General features: G+C 41.3%; 1 protein-coding gene across 1 annotated transcript; it reads right to left on the bottom strand.

Annotated features, from left to right (window-relative positions):
- Nucleotides 1–218: 218 nt before the first annotated feature.
- srp68 (signal recognition particle 68) lies at nucleotides 219–16,015 on the bottom strand. The gene is made up of 16 exons (XM_083927248.1): nucleotides 15,879–16,015; nucleotides 15,115–15,181; nucleotides 13,878–13,991; nucleotides 13,162–13,357; nucleotides 11,963–12,045; nucleotides 11,743–11,852; nucleotides 10,946–11,025; nucleotides 9,923–10,063; nucleotides 5,341–5,439; nucleotides 5,170–5,234; nucleotides 4,373–4,526; nucleotides 4,192–4,286; nucleotides 3,559–3,688; nucleotides 3,322–3,397; nucleotides 3,137–3,189; nucleotides 219–2,044 (listed from the first exon to the last, which is right to left on the bottom strand). The coding sequence occupies exons 1-16, from the start codon at nucleotides 15,964–15,966 to the stop codon at nucleotides 1,817–1,819; spliced, it is 1,779 nt and encodes a 592-aa protein (XP_083783374.1). The 5' UTR covers nucleotides 15,967–16,015; the 3' UTR covers nucleotides 219–1,816.
- Between the last annotated feature and the right edge of the window lie 256 nt (nucleotides 16,016–16,271).

Genomic DNA, 16,271 nt, shown 5'->3' with positions numbered 1-16,271 from the left:
ATCTACTAACGGTAAAACACAGACTATGGATGAGTCCCTCATACAACCTCATTTCATAAAATCAGATCTATCCCTTTAAGTTAGAATTCATGTCGCTGAATTTTCCATTACACAAATAAAAACATGTCAAGAAATCAATGTTTGGTGTAAATATATTTTAATCATAGGCCTGGCAGTTAAATCAAATCATACATTCTCATTTAATTTCAGCAATCATTGATCCAGACTTTTTCCAAGGCCGATCGAGGTAAAGTGCTGGAACTAGTCCAGCACGTCCATCTTAATCATTTAACATAAAACACTGAAGAGGGAAAAACAAAGATTAAAACCAAAGATATTGAAAAGATTTAGTAAGCATAACAGTTAAATATTCTGGTGGGAGAGTGACACAAACAATCCTCGAGCAAGTTGTTAACCAGGTATCACAGGCAAACCAGGTCCCTTAAGGATCTTGATGTGGACAGTATGACTGGCAAACAAGGTATAAACTTTGTTTGTAGTTACAGCATTTCCATTGACAAAAAACCTTTGAGTCTACTAATGACGGACAAACAGCCGTGGTGGTGTGATGAATAACAGGCTGCTAAAAAATCCATTCCTTAATGCTGACTGTTGTCCTACAACAGTGATTTTGCTGAAATGCAAAAAAAAAAGTCAAAAAAATAAAACATATGAATTAATTCCAGTCCAAAGAGCTGCACTGGTACCATGCGTTCATCAGCAAGCAGACCCTTCTGTAGAAAACAAGAGAGAGTGGCTACAGTTTGCGCTTTTATCTCGATGGGCTGAAGCAGTTGGACCCTTTGACATGAACTTCATACAGAACTAACAAAACACTGAACCACCCAGCATTTTTGGGAAGAAAAACAACATTTCACACTTCATTTTCATGGCTTTGTCTTTCATTGTCCTGTTGATGCACCTAAAACTTTCAAGCTTTATCCAAATTCTTCCCGAACTGACCGGTCAGTACATGAGGGGAAGTTTTGGATCACAAATCGGCGCCCTAATGTACACAGTCAAAAGACCAAGAGACCAGAAATGAGACACAACTGAAGTCTCCTAAAACCGTGACCAGTGATACAACAGCAAGGAAATGGCATTCAGCACTGTGCATTGACCATAGAAATAGAATGAGTTAGCCCGGTCGAGGGTCACAGTTCTTTGCAACGGCACAAAAATGGCGACCACTGACGATCCTGCTGTGCTGATTTGAATGAGAATGGCCGTTCTACTCTTTCTATTTCTGTGGTCCAACTCCATGTCACAGGATATTTGTCATTTGAGGAACACTACTTTCTTTTCTTAAGATAAAGTAGCTGCCGTTACAAAACTGCACTTTGTAAATGTGATGTTTAACAAACGAAGCTGAAAACAACTCTCAAAGAAAAAAAAACAAGATGATTACATGAAGGCAACTTAGAACAAAAAAGCAAGTGTCTTGGTTTACTTTGATTGTGAAATTAACAACTTGGCTGTACTCGAAGACCCTGGTATCCTGTAAAACCTGCCCTCACATGTTTCCTGTATGGTAGGAACCCATGCAGTCTGATGTTATTATTAAAGGTGGCAGGTGAACTTGAGTCATATTGCTACTTGAAATTAATTTGATCACTTTTCTATTATCTTTCTTGGAAGATAAGCCCCACTCTGCCTTCCTCAGAACTGCAAACTCCACCCATCTTGCACTTAGGCACTAAAAACCAAACATAAAAGTAATTTAAATTATTCTACGTAACAACTGACCCAAGTCTGGTTGTTTGTGGTGAATTCGGGGCCTCTCACTCCCTGTGGAGACCAAAACTGGAGGGTTGATTTAGCTGCCAAAGCCAAAGATGCCCTTGATGTAGCCGGTGAGACCGCCCTTGCCCTTCTGCTCCACCTTGTCATCCAGCGGTGGGAAGGCCACGTGGTTGAGAGCAAGGTCAAAGAACAGGGGCTTGCAGGGGATTGGCTGGAAGTCGGGAGGGAACTGGACCAAATTGGGCTGCTTTCCTACGAGGGCGGGGTCGATGCGGAAGGTCTCCAGGCGGTTGCAGAGGGGCTGCATGGAGGAAGTAAAAACATGAGCATTAAACAATCACAGAGAACTACAAGTTTGTACCAAAACTGAGATTTAGAAATCCTATGCAAACAGCTGAACGGTTTTGTCATGGTCACAGGCTGTCAATCTCAAGAGGGCGGGTCTTATCCAATATGAGCTGGCCCGAGGGGCCGAGTTATTTCTTTAGATCTGTTAACCCAAAACACAATTCTTTGATTCTACTGGGATTTGGCTGTTCAATACAAAGATTCAACTGTTCGTTCCTTTTTTACACGTAGACTATCTGACGTCATAAAATCCTTTGGCATCAGTTTCAGCAATCACATTATCCTGCCTGCCATTTTTATTAATGAGCCAAAAATATTTTTACACTTCTCAACGGGTGCGATCTGCACTGTCTACCTGGGAGATTTAACTCAGAGGGTCAGGAACGGCCGCTCGATGTGGCGAATTTCCTCAGTGCACTTTGAACGTGTCTAAGTCGGCCTGGAAAAGCCTGGGGTAAAGGTGGCTTGCGGCTCCGGCCTTGAGCTTCTGCCCGGACCTCCCCGCTTCCAGTGGCCGTAGAATTAGTACTTGATGGGCTCTCTCGCTGCAGGGAGAGATGGGGCCCAACGTGCTCCCGGCGCAACCGTCAAATGGAGGTACTGTTCTCACTCTGTCAGGGATCTACGGTGATGTGGGAACCGCAACCAACTTGTCTTGAAACATATCATGTTTCGTTTACTGTTTTTTGAGGGTGAGACGTCTCTGCTGCGCCATCATATCTAAAACCTACAGCTACCGTTGGGAAACACTGTTCACCATTTTCTTAGCAAGCATGCTCATTTATATATTTATTATTATAATTAAAAAATATAATGTAACCTAGTAATGCACACTGACTGAAAAAAAATGCAGGATGACGAACTGAGGGGTCAATTTTTGTTTGTTGCCATCTAGCTAACTATGGAGAAAGATGACATCCACATTCTTAATCCCACCTACTAAACTATCATTAGTTGACCATTTCTCCAACTGATGGAAACAGCCGTCAGAGAATTTAATTCATTTCACACAAGTGCGGCATGTCTCTTAATTTTGTTCTCTTACCGTGTTGTCCTTGACCTGCTGCTGAGAGGGAACTTCAGAAGCCTCATCAGTGTCTGAAACACAAACATTTCCTGAGGGTTTTACACAGAACACGGCAAAACAGAGACGAATGAGACTAAATGGGTTATGTGTAGTAAAAATAAAGGAGTTGGCTGGAAAACTGTCAGTTAAAAAAGTGCTCTCACCCAAGATAGCAGCAGCTTGAAGGGAGTATTTTTCAGCGTTGACCTCAGCAATGAGCTCCTGAACGTCAGGGAGATCCTGCAGAAACAGATACAACAATGACGTCTCTGGTTAGTAAACTGTCACTGTGACTTATTGGACCACAAAATGATTCAGGGTGAAGATGCAAAACCTGAGAAATCTTACATTACATTAAATCGTGTGGTACTAAGAGACTGCTTGTTTTTATTATGACCAACCTTGAGGCTGTTGTTGAGGTTCTTGGCCTTAGACTGGACCTCCTTCGCGTATTTCAGCACCCTCTCATACAACACCAGCGCCTCGCTCCACTTCTTCACCAGCACATAAGACTGGGCTATGAAGAAACACCTGTGTACAGAGGAAAAGACCATGTTAACGTAAGAGTGACTGCATTTATGGGTAGAAAAAGAAAACAAAAAAGACATGACTACTAGAGGACAGCTACGAGTGTTTTTTGTGGGTTCATGGATGTCATGCTTTTTCAGGTTCATTCTTCGGCTTTAAAGTTCACAAAACACAATTTTTCTCATACTGTCAGAATATACCGTTTTTTTTTATCGTCCGTCTAAAACGCTTTGTTTAAGCACCTGTCTCTTTGAGCCCCCTCCCAAAAATGCCCAGTCTGCTCATATTGATCAATGTTTCTGGGTTTTCTCCATCTGTGCTCTCGGCATCTCTTCACCATCACTGCAGCTGGGGAACGACTAAAACAGCACTTTCGACGGTTCGTCTAAAGGCACAGTTTCTGAATATGGGCTGTGTGCATTTCTCAGCTGATTGAGTGTTTTGATACTGTCACAGTATTTACATAGCACCTCGATCTGCTTTATAATTAAAGGGAAGTGTCTGACCTGTAGGCCTTGTAGACCAGCGTCTTGAGGGACACTTCCTTCTGGAAGGTGTGGTCATCCTCCAGGCCCTGCAGGGTGGAGAGCTCAGCCAGACTCTGGAGAGAGGGAAGAACAGAGGAAGGTTAGTGAGGTAACCTTATGATGAAAGAGATCACAATATCATACATTTCCAGACATTTACCTGCAGGATGATGTCGTAGAGGCGGATGAGATCCTGTGGACGGGGCCCTCTCTTGTCCTCGTCGGCTTGGGGTTCCTTCAATTTAGCCTGCAGAGTATGGGCCATGCTCTCATTCCTCTTCACCAACGTACACAGCTTGATGTAGGTCAGGTAACTGTGGGGGGACACCAACAGCACAATTATTATTCACTTATTAAGGAGATAAATGTAAGACAGAAATATCAAGAGGGTAATAAGACTATGCTTAGGCCTTTATATAAGTTACTGTGCTTTTCTTTGCAATAATACTATTATAAATTGGATATCTTTGGGTTTTTTTTAACTGTTGATTGAACAAAACAAGCCCTCTGTAGAAATTGGGAAATTACAATGGGAATGTTTCACTATTTTCTAGATAAATGAATATGAAAAAAATTGGCAGATAAATCAATAACAAAAAGAATTGATAGTTAGAGCCACAGAAGTTGATCGCATAATTTGCCTGTCCAGCAGACAGACCCTCCACAGTCTTATACATACTACTATGTACTTACTACTAATACTATACTCTCTCTCAGTTGCTGTTTTATTTCACACCAATCAGTTTGTTGCACTAACCTAAGCAGCTGTTGCTTATGGTGTGCAACTTAAAGTTTCTGGCTGGAACTAATGCAAATGAACTTTGAACTTCTAGCTACATGCATCAATCTACAAGCTGTGTATTCTACGTAGACCGGACCCCTCTATTGTGAAGGTTCAGCATGAATACACAAACCGTGTTAACTGAAGTCTATCTTTCAAGAACACGTTTCTTTTACCTGTGCAGGAACTGCAGGTTGGAGACTTTGCCGCCGTCGCCATCAGAGCTCCTCTCTCGCTGCTTCTACAAAGGCAAGCAAATCATTTAAAAAAGGACAAGTTTTTCTCATTCTTGTTTTAATGTCACGTCTTAACTCAGGTGTTCAGCTTTTTGAGTTGTTGAATCTTACCGCCTCACTCTTGAGTTCCTCTCTCACGGCCTGGATGGTGTCTCTGCACTCTGCCAGCAGGGTCTCATACAGATGCTCTTTGGTCTCCTCGTTAGCCGTCTGCACAACAGAAACAATAATTAACATCTACAGTGAAATATAGTGGCTATTCAACGTCTCCCGTTTCATTGAAAAAGAATAATAATGCTTAACATTAAAATGTATTTACTATGACCCACATGCATGAAAATTATGTCGTACTATCAGTAGAACTGACCAGCATCAGCTCAATACAACAAACAAACCAAGTAGAACAGAAAATAGTACGCAACATGTATCCACTGATCAGACTAGTTCATTGCTTATAAATATACAGTTTAATAAAATGCATGTATGTGAACTTCTGTCACAGTTATGAACACACAGTTGTTGCTTTTATAACACTGAGACTTATAAGGAAACTTATGACACATCTCTGGTAAACACAAGATTTAAAATAGTGCTTTTGAATTAAGGATGCATGATATTGGCTTTTTTTACCGATATTTTACGATTATGATTATACTTATTGTGTTGTCCCACTGGCAAATGCAGACATCAAAATACAAAGCTTAAATTAAGAAATAGTTATTCACATTCAAAATAGAAAAAAAACCCACTTAAATTTACATTACGTAAAACATGCAATATTTGTTAAGGACAATTGCTTTTTAAACAAAACAAGTAAGATGCATCCTACTTAAAACGTGTCACGTTGCGCACGTCATTATTTAATATGCATTTAATCGGATTCAATCAAGGAAGCAGCGGTGTATTTATTTATCGGTTTATTATATCGTGTTAGCAGATATCCAATAATTCATTTTAAAGTCTATATTGGCTGATAGCTTGCTGATTTATCGCGCATCCCTATTTTGAATGATTCTTTGTGAAGTAAAGAATTTCTTTAATTGAGGATAGCTCTTTTATTCTGGGTGCACCAAAAATATCTTAAAAATGAAAAATAATAAACAAAAATAACTCTTCAAGGAACAAAGATATAGACACTTGCACAAAAAGAGCAACAGTTTAGGCAGGGATGGGACAAACTAGGTGAGAGGCACAGGTATGTGGCCCGGCAGGCTCCTGAGACATTCCTGCACACCACTCATCAGCATTCACACTCTGGAGTTTCAGGGTTCAAATCTTTGTGAATGACACGACAGTTCTTCATACCTTTCTTTTATCGACACACTACTACAATAGGCCTGTGTTACACTACAATAATCTCAGATGTCTACAGAACGAATCGTGTTCACACTTAAAGAAAGAGGCCATGTTGGATTACTGTAAATGGGAACATGCAAGTGATTACTGACCAAAGGAAAGAACTCAAGTAAAAATCGACACCTTTATGGGCGGACACTGTCAAATATTTACCTTCAAAAAGGGCAAAAAACCCTTAGGAAGCAACACAGCAGAAGAATGTTACGAGAACATTCCTCAGTGATAATTGATAATCGACAGGTCATACGGCCGCTCTCATCCACCCAGAAGGCTGATGTTATTTAGTACCACATACTCATGCAAACACCCTGGCAACGCCTAGCATGACCGGCTCAACCTGTTGAGCATCCTCTCTTGTTCAGAGGGAGGGCTGGATGGATAAACCGATTAGAGGAGCGAGGAGTGGACGGAGCTCTTCTACTAGGAGTGAGGTATGGCCCAATACGGAAATTCCTGTCCGCATCGTGAGCTAGTTGTTGGCTGTTGTTGTAAACAGTCATACATATTTCATCTTATACATTTCTTCTACTTTTAACTTATCTGATTTAATTTTCTGTGATTTTTTTAACCTGTATTTGTAAATTTACCTCTTATATATTTGAAAAAGAGTTTATTGCTTACTATTTATTTTTTTTTATACTTCCTGTATTTATTTAGCTACGAGTTTATTGTTTATCCTATACTGCATTTCTTTTATACCTCCCCTGTGTTTCCTTGCGGGAGTCATCCCAAAGGAACAATAAAGAGAAGTCTAAGTCTCAAAGTTGAAGTTTAGTCCAGGGTTTCGGCAGGCTTCAACAAGTTAAATTTAAAACCCTCAAAAAGACCTAGTTCACATCCATACTGGCAAAAAATAATGAAGCATATAAAGGAAAATCTGAGTCTTGAAATTACTTGCAAAGTAGATATTAACACGACACGTGCAATGGTACATTAAAGAATCTTTTGACACTATGAAATCACTTTAAAATGATTAATCTAACTAAAATAGCTATAATTAATCAAAAACACCATAAAGAAAACTCATCCTGAAGTATGCTGGTAGTTGCTGCTGGATTTTTGTATCGCTACTTTCTGTTTCTCAGACTTCGCATGTGACTGTAATAGGGATGTAACAAGTTCATGATACAGAGTTCATCACAAGATTTTTTGAATAAAAAAACAAAACAACTAATTGAGGCTTGTCCTGTGTTCCTAGTTTGTAATTGACATGTTTTTAAGTAATCTCAGCACATGTTCAGGAGTTGAGATCTTTGCATATTCACAAATGACTGCGTTAACATAGACATGACTATGAAGGCTTTTTGAGGCTTATCCTGGTTATGATCATATTCATGATATGGTGTTAACATGAGCACAATAGTAGAAAAAGAGGCTAAGTCATTAATCAAAGATGGCGGTGCTTTGGGGGTATGACACATGCGCAGTAAAATCTGGTCTACAACTGCCACGATGCTCAATAAGTGACGCACGTTCATAAAAAGAGAACAGTGCAGCTCCAGTTCCACTGCGCATGTGTCATTCCCCCAAAGCACCGCCATCTTTGACTGGTGTCCATGCCTCTTTCAATAGCCTTGCTTGAGCACAGAGAAATCGGGTAATTCATATTCCCCGTACGTAAATACTATAACGTCCTCTGCCCTGGTGCCAGCCTGTATCAGTAACACCGCGCAGGGCAGGAAAGCACTCTGACACACCTCTCATTTAAAACAGGCTTGTGCGTCCTGCTGTGTCCGTTGCCATCTAGGCACCACCGTCTAATGACGTTAATCTGAATTTTTCCCAAAAATTAAATTTAAAAAAAGAGTGACTAAATTTTATAACTTTATAAATGTAATGTTCAGCAATTTTTATTTAAGACTGGAAAAATTGTATTTAAAGACTTTGTATGACAATTTAAGGCCTAAATTTCAGATTATTGTATCTTAATGACCCCATGTGTACCCTGTTAGTCAACCCCGTTACCATAGTGTTAAGCTAGCTACCTAGCTAATGTTAATGTTGTCATAGAAACAAAACCCACAGGCAGCTCTTCGAGAGCTGGGATCAGGCTCTCCACAGCGCCCTGCCAGCGCCTTTTTGCCTGCGAAAAATGCTATGGCACGACGCTAGCTAAGTTTACAACATTCATTTTATAGTTAGATTTCATTATGGCAGTCATACGATATCTAGAAAAAAACAACTGTGATAATTCAGCTTCAAAGTGCCTGCCCAGGCATTCAGTTACATGAAAGGGCCCATTTGAAACTGAAAAGTTTTTTGAGATGATAATACTAATCCATACACAGAGACCTGCTGGGTGTGGCCCTGGATTCATGTGTGGGCTAAAATGCACAGAATGCAGTCGTGCAATAAGAGAGCCTGCATGCCAGAGACCTGAGTGGTTGTGGGTGTGACAGGTGTGTCTGCAGGGTGTGCTGAGTCTTCTGGCATAAGAAACCAGGAGGAATGAGCGGCGGTGACAATGAGGGGACATGTGAGAGAGACTGCAAAGAGGATAGGGCCACCTACTGAAAGTTTTAGGAACTGCTGTAAGGAAACTGAAGCCAAGTGTAACACCTTAACTCCAGAAAGGTATGTGCACTGGAAGAGTAGTTAAGGACATGAGGTAGCACATGCAGGCATGAGAAACCACCAAAACAAAGCAGAGGTTATAGGCAATTGCTTCACCCAGGACAGACATAATCTTCAGATTCAGCACAATAAATAAAATACTGCCATCAGAACACTATTTCTGTGAAGATACAGATTTCACATCAGCTGACATGAAGTTACCAAGGACTAAGGCTGTTGCCTAGCAATGGAATTGTGTTGAAGGGGGGCCTCCCTCTATTTTAGCCTACGCAGCGCGAATAGTAAACTGTTACCCGAATAGTGACGCTAGAACGATTACTCGGGTACCCAAGTCATAGTGCCCATCCCTAGTGTCGAGTGGTTGATCTATAATTTGTGATGGGTGCACTGGTTTCCTTTTGATACAGCCTAAGCTGTTGAGACGACTAAGAAAGAAGCATGTTCAGAACACACGTGTATAAAACGTAAACAGTGAAGCAGATATTTTAACGGATCATTTGATGGTAGAGAGACCGGAAACGTCAGGAGAGGGAAAGGGGAATTGTAGGATATGTTTTCTGGCAGTGTATGGTCCACGCAGGCATACATTTTGGGCAGCATGTGTGCTGAATTTAACTCACAAGGACCCTTGCTTCATTTGAGCTTTAGACCACTACGCCACAGGGATGCATTTTATTTTCAAGTGCCTTTTCAGTGATGGCATGCAATGCTATTAAGACCTGTTAACAACAAGGGCTTGAGGGCAGGAACGGAATATACTGACCTGAGCAATAGCAGCCTCATTGTCTCCTAGACCCAATAGGAAGATGCGAGCCTTATCAATCTTGACGGGCACCGTCCGCCCTCGCCACTCCACTTCACTCATGGTGGCTGCCTGCTTGGTTCTTGCCTGAGTGATCAGGGACTGAGGGAAAAAACAACAAAAACAAACATATGAGTGTTTTTAAAACATGGATTTTCTAATCCACAAGAACAAAGACGGCTTTGGATTTTATCTATGAATATTTAATCTTGCTTAAAATTGTATTCGTATTTGCAGAAAGATTTGCGCTGTTCATATTTTAATGAGACCAAAGTTAAGAAGTGCCTTTATGTTCCACCCATAGACTGCATATAAGAGATGGACATGGCTGCCGTGACGTCACCCATTGGTTTATGGACTACCGTTTTGAAGACAGGAAATTTACATTTTGGAAGTCTATTTCTTGTTTTTTTTTTCTTTGGACAAGAGGGCGGTGCTGGGGAGGTAAGCAAATTCCGGACTATTGCCTCCAGGTGAGCAGAGAGGCCCAGTCGCTGGCGCCGTTCACTGCAGTGTCGCAGAACCGGTTGAAACTTGCCAGTGTAAATCTCTAGCATGTCAACCTGTCAATCACAAGGTAGCCACGTCCTTAAGCATCACACGCTTTATGGTGTTTTACTGTAATTGGGACCATAAATTACAAACTGAACATAGTTCAGTATTCAAGAAGACTTGAAACTAGCTATGAACTTTCAACGAGTTCATTGAACTAACTCATTAGTAACATGTTTACTGAGGTAGTAATAAATCAAGTGAGACGTAGGGTAATTTTCCCATTGACTTCAATACAAACTGACTTATTTTTGCAACCGGTGGAGTCACCCCCTTCTGGAAGTGAGAAACAATGCAGGTTAAAGGCACTTTTGCATTGGCTTCACTTTTCAGACCTGGCAGCTATGTCCAACTTTTTTATAACAGCTATGGTTCTAACCCTAACATATTAGGCATTACCAATAAAATAATATCCTACTCTGTTATGGTTACCTCTAGTTTCTCAGCCATCATGCCTCCTCCTCCACCAGTCAGTCTCATCTGCATCAAGTCATTGATGGCGTTCTGGTCACCTGCAATCAGGCAGAAAAGAATACTAGTTACACAGTGTGTGTGTGTGTGTGTGTGTGTGTGTGTGTGTGTGTGTGTGTGTGTGTGTGTGTGTGTGTGTGTGTGTGTGTGTGTGTGTGTGTGTGTGTGTGTGTGTGTGTGTCTGTGTTTCAGTTTGTGATCAATGTCTCAGGATTCCCAGATGGATCTAATGCATCCCCTGTATGGTATGGATATGCTCGCCTGGAAATGTAATTTTTTTGGTTTTCCAAGGGCAGAAGTTTTGGATGGGACCTGGTACTTTTTTGGTAGCACCTTGGTCGATGTTCCAAGCAAGCTGAGCCGATATGTGGTAGTGGAGTTAAAACACAGCAGACCAGCTGTTTGGTCAGAGAGCAAACGTCACTAGAATCAACATCCTGCAGAAAACCACCATGTTCAAACTGCCAGGTACCATCAATGGAGACCGCAATCGTAAGGTATGAATGTTCCTCTGTTTGGTTGACAATAAAAGGATCCAGTTAGAGAACACACTGTTTGTGTCATGTTGAAGATTAGGACATTACAATTTCATGCCGCATCGCTATGATGATCGCCTACATTGACGGCGTATCCGCACTGGAAAACGAAATTGAGAAAAGAATCTGGTACAAAAAGAAAGTCCATGTGTAACATGCAGTGGAATTGCAGCCTAAGATGGCTGTAAATTCTGTTTTGGGGGATCGGTTTGTGTTACTCACCAATATTGTAAGCACAGTAGCGGATGTTGGGCGATATCTCGTCCACGCGCTGGCGATACAAAACTGCCATCTCCTCAGTGAATGCACTGGCCAGCTTCTCATAGATGGTTCTGACAAAACAAAAATACGGTTGTTCTAGATTTCACAACAGTCACAAGACAAACCCACAGCCACATATTCTGCCAAAGTATTAAGAAACTGTAGGGATGGTAAAACTCACTTGCACTTGTTGAATTTCTCCATGGCAAGCTTCCACTGCTGCAGTTCAAACTCCACCATACCAGTCAGATATGAAGTGTAAGCCTGGAACAAAATATTGGAGGCATTATTAGTGACTGTTGTATTAATAAGATGACTTGAACTTCCTGCAACAAGGGACGGGCGATATGGCCCAAAATTCACGATATTTCTAATTTTAACGATAACGATATTATTGACGATATACATTATTATTACTAATTATTTTTAATAAATTTTAAGAACATGCTAGTTCAATAGGACATTGTGAATGTAATTATTTGCCTTCAACCAGTGAAAAACATTCTGTATCAAATATTACAGCACTGTTTGGAGCAGAACTTTGGACACCACGTTTCTATTTATTCCTGTCAACCGCGTTGAAACGCCGTGATGGACGAAGAACAGTTGAAATAATGAATTTTGTAAACAAGACGTCCTTCACTACAAAACCTGAATAAATGTGTTGTAGCTAAACAGGCCAGATAAGGCCAGGAGGAAAGGAGTGTCACTGCATGTGTGTGTGTGGCAGCTTTGGGTAGACAGCGGCCTCTGAAGTCAAAGCTGGCTCCTTGTAAAACACATTAGGAGTCCGCTGGTGAACAGGACTCCTAAAATAACAGTTTTCCAGGGGCACATTTTACCGCTTGTTCCACACATTATTAAGTGTGGACAGAGAGAGTCAACGCGATGCGATAGTTTGACGCTCACTTGCTGTTTGGACATGTTGTTGCCACTGCTGAGCTCTCCTCTCTCCTGGCACTCTAGGTATTGAACAATGTTTTTATTCTTCAGGTGGCTGGAAAAATTTAAAAAAAAAAAATCTCTTGTTGACACAGCCTGGTAGCAAGTCTAACACATGACTGTGGTTTGAGCCACATCTGCTCTTTTAAAACCAAAATATTTCCACACTTTTAGGTATTAACTCCAGTGGCAGTCAGGTAGCCTTCTCCCTTAGCCATGTCTGTTTGGTTGGTTGTGCCACGCATCTCATGGCCGCAGCGGAACGGTAAGATGTCATCACCATCAAAAAACGGTATGTAGTCGAAGGATTACAAAGATTGAGAATACATGTGGACCTTTGAGGCTGCAATCTCATAGCACATATGGTATAGACCACTTAATATATACACGTGCACGGCCTCTCTAAAAGCAGGTTGAAAGGGACTCTGAACTGGATACCTGTGCCTCAAGTTTGGTCTTGGCGTCAAAACGGGGGCTCTCACAGAGCTTCTCCAGCTTCTCGCTGTGCTTCGCAGCCTTGCGTAGTCGTGCCAGCAAATGAAAGCGTTTACGCGGCTCTGTGTTGGCCTCCTGCTTAAGCTGCATGGCGTAACTCCATGCACGCTCTGCCTCCATCAAAACCAGCAACAGATATCTGAAGAGGGGAAGGTCATTGCATCAGCTGGTTTGGTAGCATATTTACACCAATTATGCTAGACACATTCAATAATTAAACTCATATGCAAAGTCGACAGAGTCAGCAATTTATCTTCAGCAAATAAATTCATTACAAGATTTCGATTAATTCTGTGGTTAAGCAGTGAGGTATCAAACCAGTTGCAGACTCATGTCTTATGTAGTCCAACCAATATACGATTTTTGAGACTGATTTTAAACGTTTTTAGAATGGAAAACATATACACTGTGTCTGATAAATACCAATGTGTCTGTGAGGCAAATATCAGCCAACCGATATATCTGTCTGACTCTAGTAGATAACAACACGGAACTACATTTTGGTATGAACGGGCCAAACTCCTCTGATGTGCATTTACTATCCTGCATCAAACACAGGGTTTGTATGTCAAACCGTTACTTATTGCATTCGTGACTCTTCCGTAACATCAGCCAGCTAACTGCACATGAATGTCAGGCTCAGACCTTCTATTTCTCACCTGCTGTCTGAGAGCATTTCAACTGTGATTTTCTTCCCAATGAACTTGTGTCGGTTCCCCATCCTGAAGCCAAGAGTCTTGCGCAGGCGGCGCAGTCTGCGGGAGCAGTAACCTCTGCACAAAGTTACACAAAGATACATTACAGTAAATGAATATTGCTTACATGCACATTTGTTGTATTGGTTTTGCACAGACATGCCAACCGCATAAGCAAGTAATTTACACCAGTACAACTGCAGGGATTTTTTTTTAAATACCTTTATCTTAAATTGTACAAGGAAGATTTGTTGTTATCCTTCTAGATTATTTATTTATCTGTCTGTCTATCTGTCTGTCTGACTCGCCTTCCCTCCCCCCACCAGGCAAGACAGATGGCCACCCGACACAGAGCTGGGTCTGTTTGACGTTCCTGCCTGTTGAAAGGAAAGTTTCCGTTGCCACTGAGCACAAGATTGCTGGAAGAATATATATGTGACTTGCTGCTGTTCATGGAGGAATTGTTGGGTCTCTGTAAATCATAAATAAGTGGTCTAGACCTACTCTATATGTAAAGTGTCTTGAGATAACATTTGTTATGAATTAGCACCACAGATAAAATTTAAGTGAATTATTTGAGCCACTCTAAGCTTATGTTGTGACAATGATGTATGCAAAATTTTGGCCAATTTTCTGTTGTACTTGATATATGTGCAGTTGGTATTATGAGAGTCACAGTCTGATATGAACCATATGGCAGCAGAACTTTCCATGCAAACAGCATCCCTCAATGCATAAAACAACAATTTGGTTACCAAAAAGAAATATATTATTTACACAGGGATTTGTAGAAAAAATATAATGGCATAGATATAAGTTATAGGTCAATTTAAACAGAAAGTTAACAGATAAGACTTGTGATCAAAGAAAAACTGTGCACCTCTATGTGAACAGCCATACTGCACTAGACCATGGGTGTCAAACTGATCCAGTAAAGGGCCGTGTGGCTGCAGGTTTTCATTCCAATCAACCCAAAACACACCTGGTCCAACAAATCGACTGTGTGAAGACAGTTCAGGTGATTGAGTAAGTCGAGTCAGGTGTGTTCTTGCTTGGTTGGAATGAAAACCTGCAGCCACACGGCCCTTTACTGGATCAGTTTGACACCCCTGCACTAGACAGTTCACCACCACAGACCTCCCTGCATCTATGGTCAAGTTAGTGCAGGTTTGTGTGTCATGCATGACCGGGCACAGCTCACCTGTATCTCTGGTAGTCCCCGTGCCTGAGGCCATGCTGCTGCTGAGACTCCTTGATTATTTGCAAAACTGCGAATCGATGTTAAGGTAGAACCTTGTCTACATCCTCTCACACACACTGTATACCAAGGATTGTCATTCATATGCAAGTATGATCATGCCAATCATGTTAAGATACAGAACAATAACAGTTTCTTCCCTCTCAAGCAGTAAAACACACAAACCCTCTCTAAGAACTGAACTGAATGTGCATAACCCCCTCACCCTCCACTCACTTTGCACCTTTGTATAATAACACCTCATTGAGCATGTGTCTATACATATATATCATGATTCTTGTTTTATTTTGCTAGTTTATATTTTTGCTATTTAGCTATTAAACTGTGTTTCGCTATCCTAAGAAACAATGACAATAAATAATTGTATATAGACCCAGAAAGTCTTGACTGTGGGGCTGTTGACGTCCTGAAAACCAGTAGTTATGGTTACAACCGTTACAACCGTCACAAGGGAACAAACCAACATGTCTTCAGTAGCACACATGAACTAACATTCTTACTCATTTTAACGCCTTAGGACGTGAATAAGACGTTTGTGACAAGCCAATTACATCTGATTTTCTGGTCAGCTTCAGTGTGACACGTAGCCTTATAACGCTCGCTCACGGTATCCTCTAACCGAGCTAGCCTTTAGCTTCTGGGCTCTGACACAAATTCACCGGAGAAGACAAAAACCGTCGCTACACGTCTGGTTCTGTGAAGGATACTTTCCAGTCCAAGTCCCCCGTCCGATGAATTTTCTTTGTTTTCATCCATGGAGGACACTTTTGCGTCGTTTTGCTTGTCTGCGGCCATCTCTAGATGCTAACAGCTAAAAGCGGCACATGCTCAGTCAGTAGAACCAAGGACCAATGACGGGGCAGGGAGGGGCGACGCTACATCCAACTCTCGCGAGATTTAGGGGATCACGTGTGTAGGCTGCTTCAATGGGGTATATCCATGCTTGCTTTTTATTATGCACAATATTTATCCTACTAAGTTTAACTTTAAGAGCTGCAACTGAAATATAACACAACAAGTCCCAATAAAACAATATATTAATAAGCAACATATCATCTACTGGAAAATGAACTGAAACTCAAAGGCCCCATTCAGACCTG

Source organism: Echiichthys vipera, assembly GCF_963691815.1.
Source record: "Echiichthys vipera genome assembly, chromosome: 2".
NCBI classification, from domain to species: domain Eukaryota; kingdom Metazoa; phylum Chordata; class Actinopteri; order Perciformes; family Trachinidae; genus Echiichthys; species Echiichthys vipera.
Note: the sequence above shows the minus strand (reverse complement) of the source record. Positions and strands in the feature narration are given on the sequence as shown.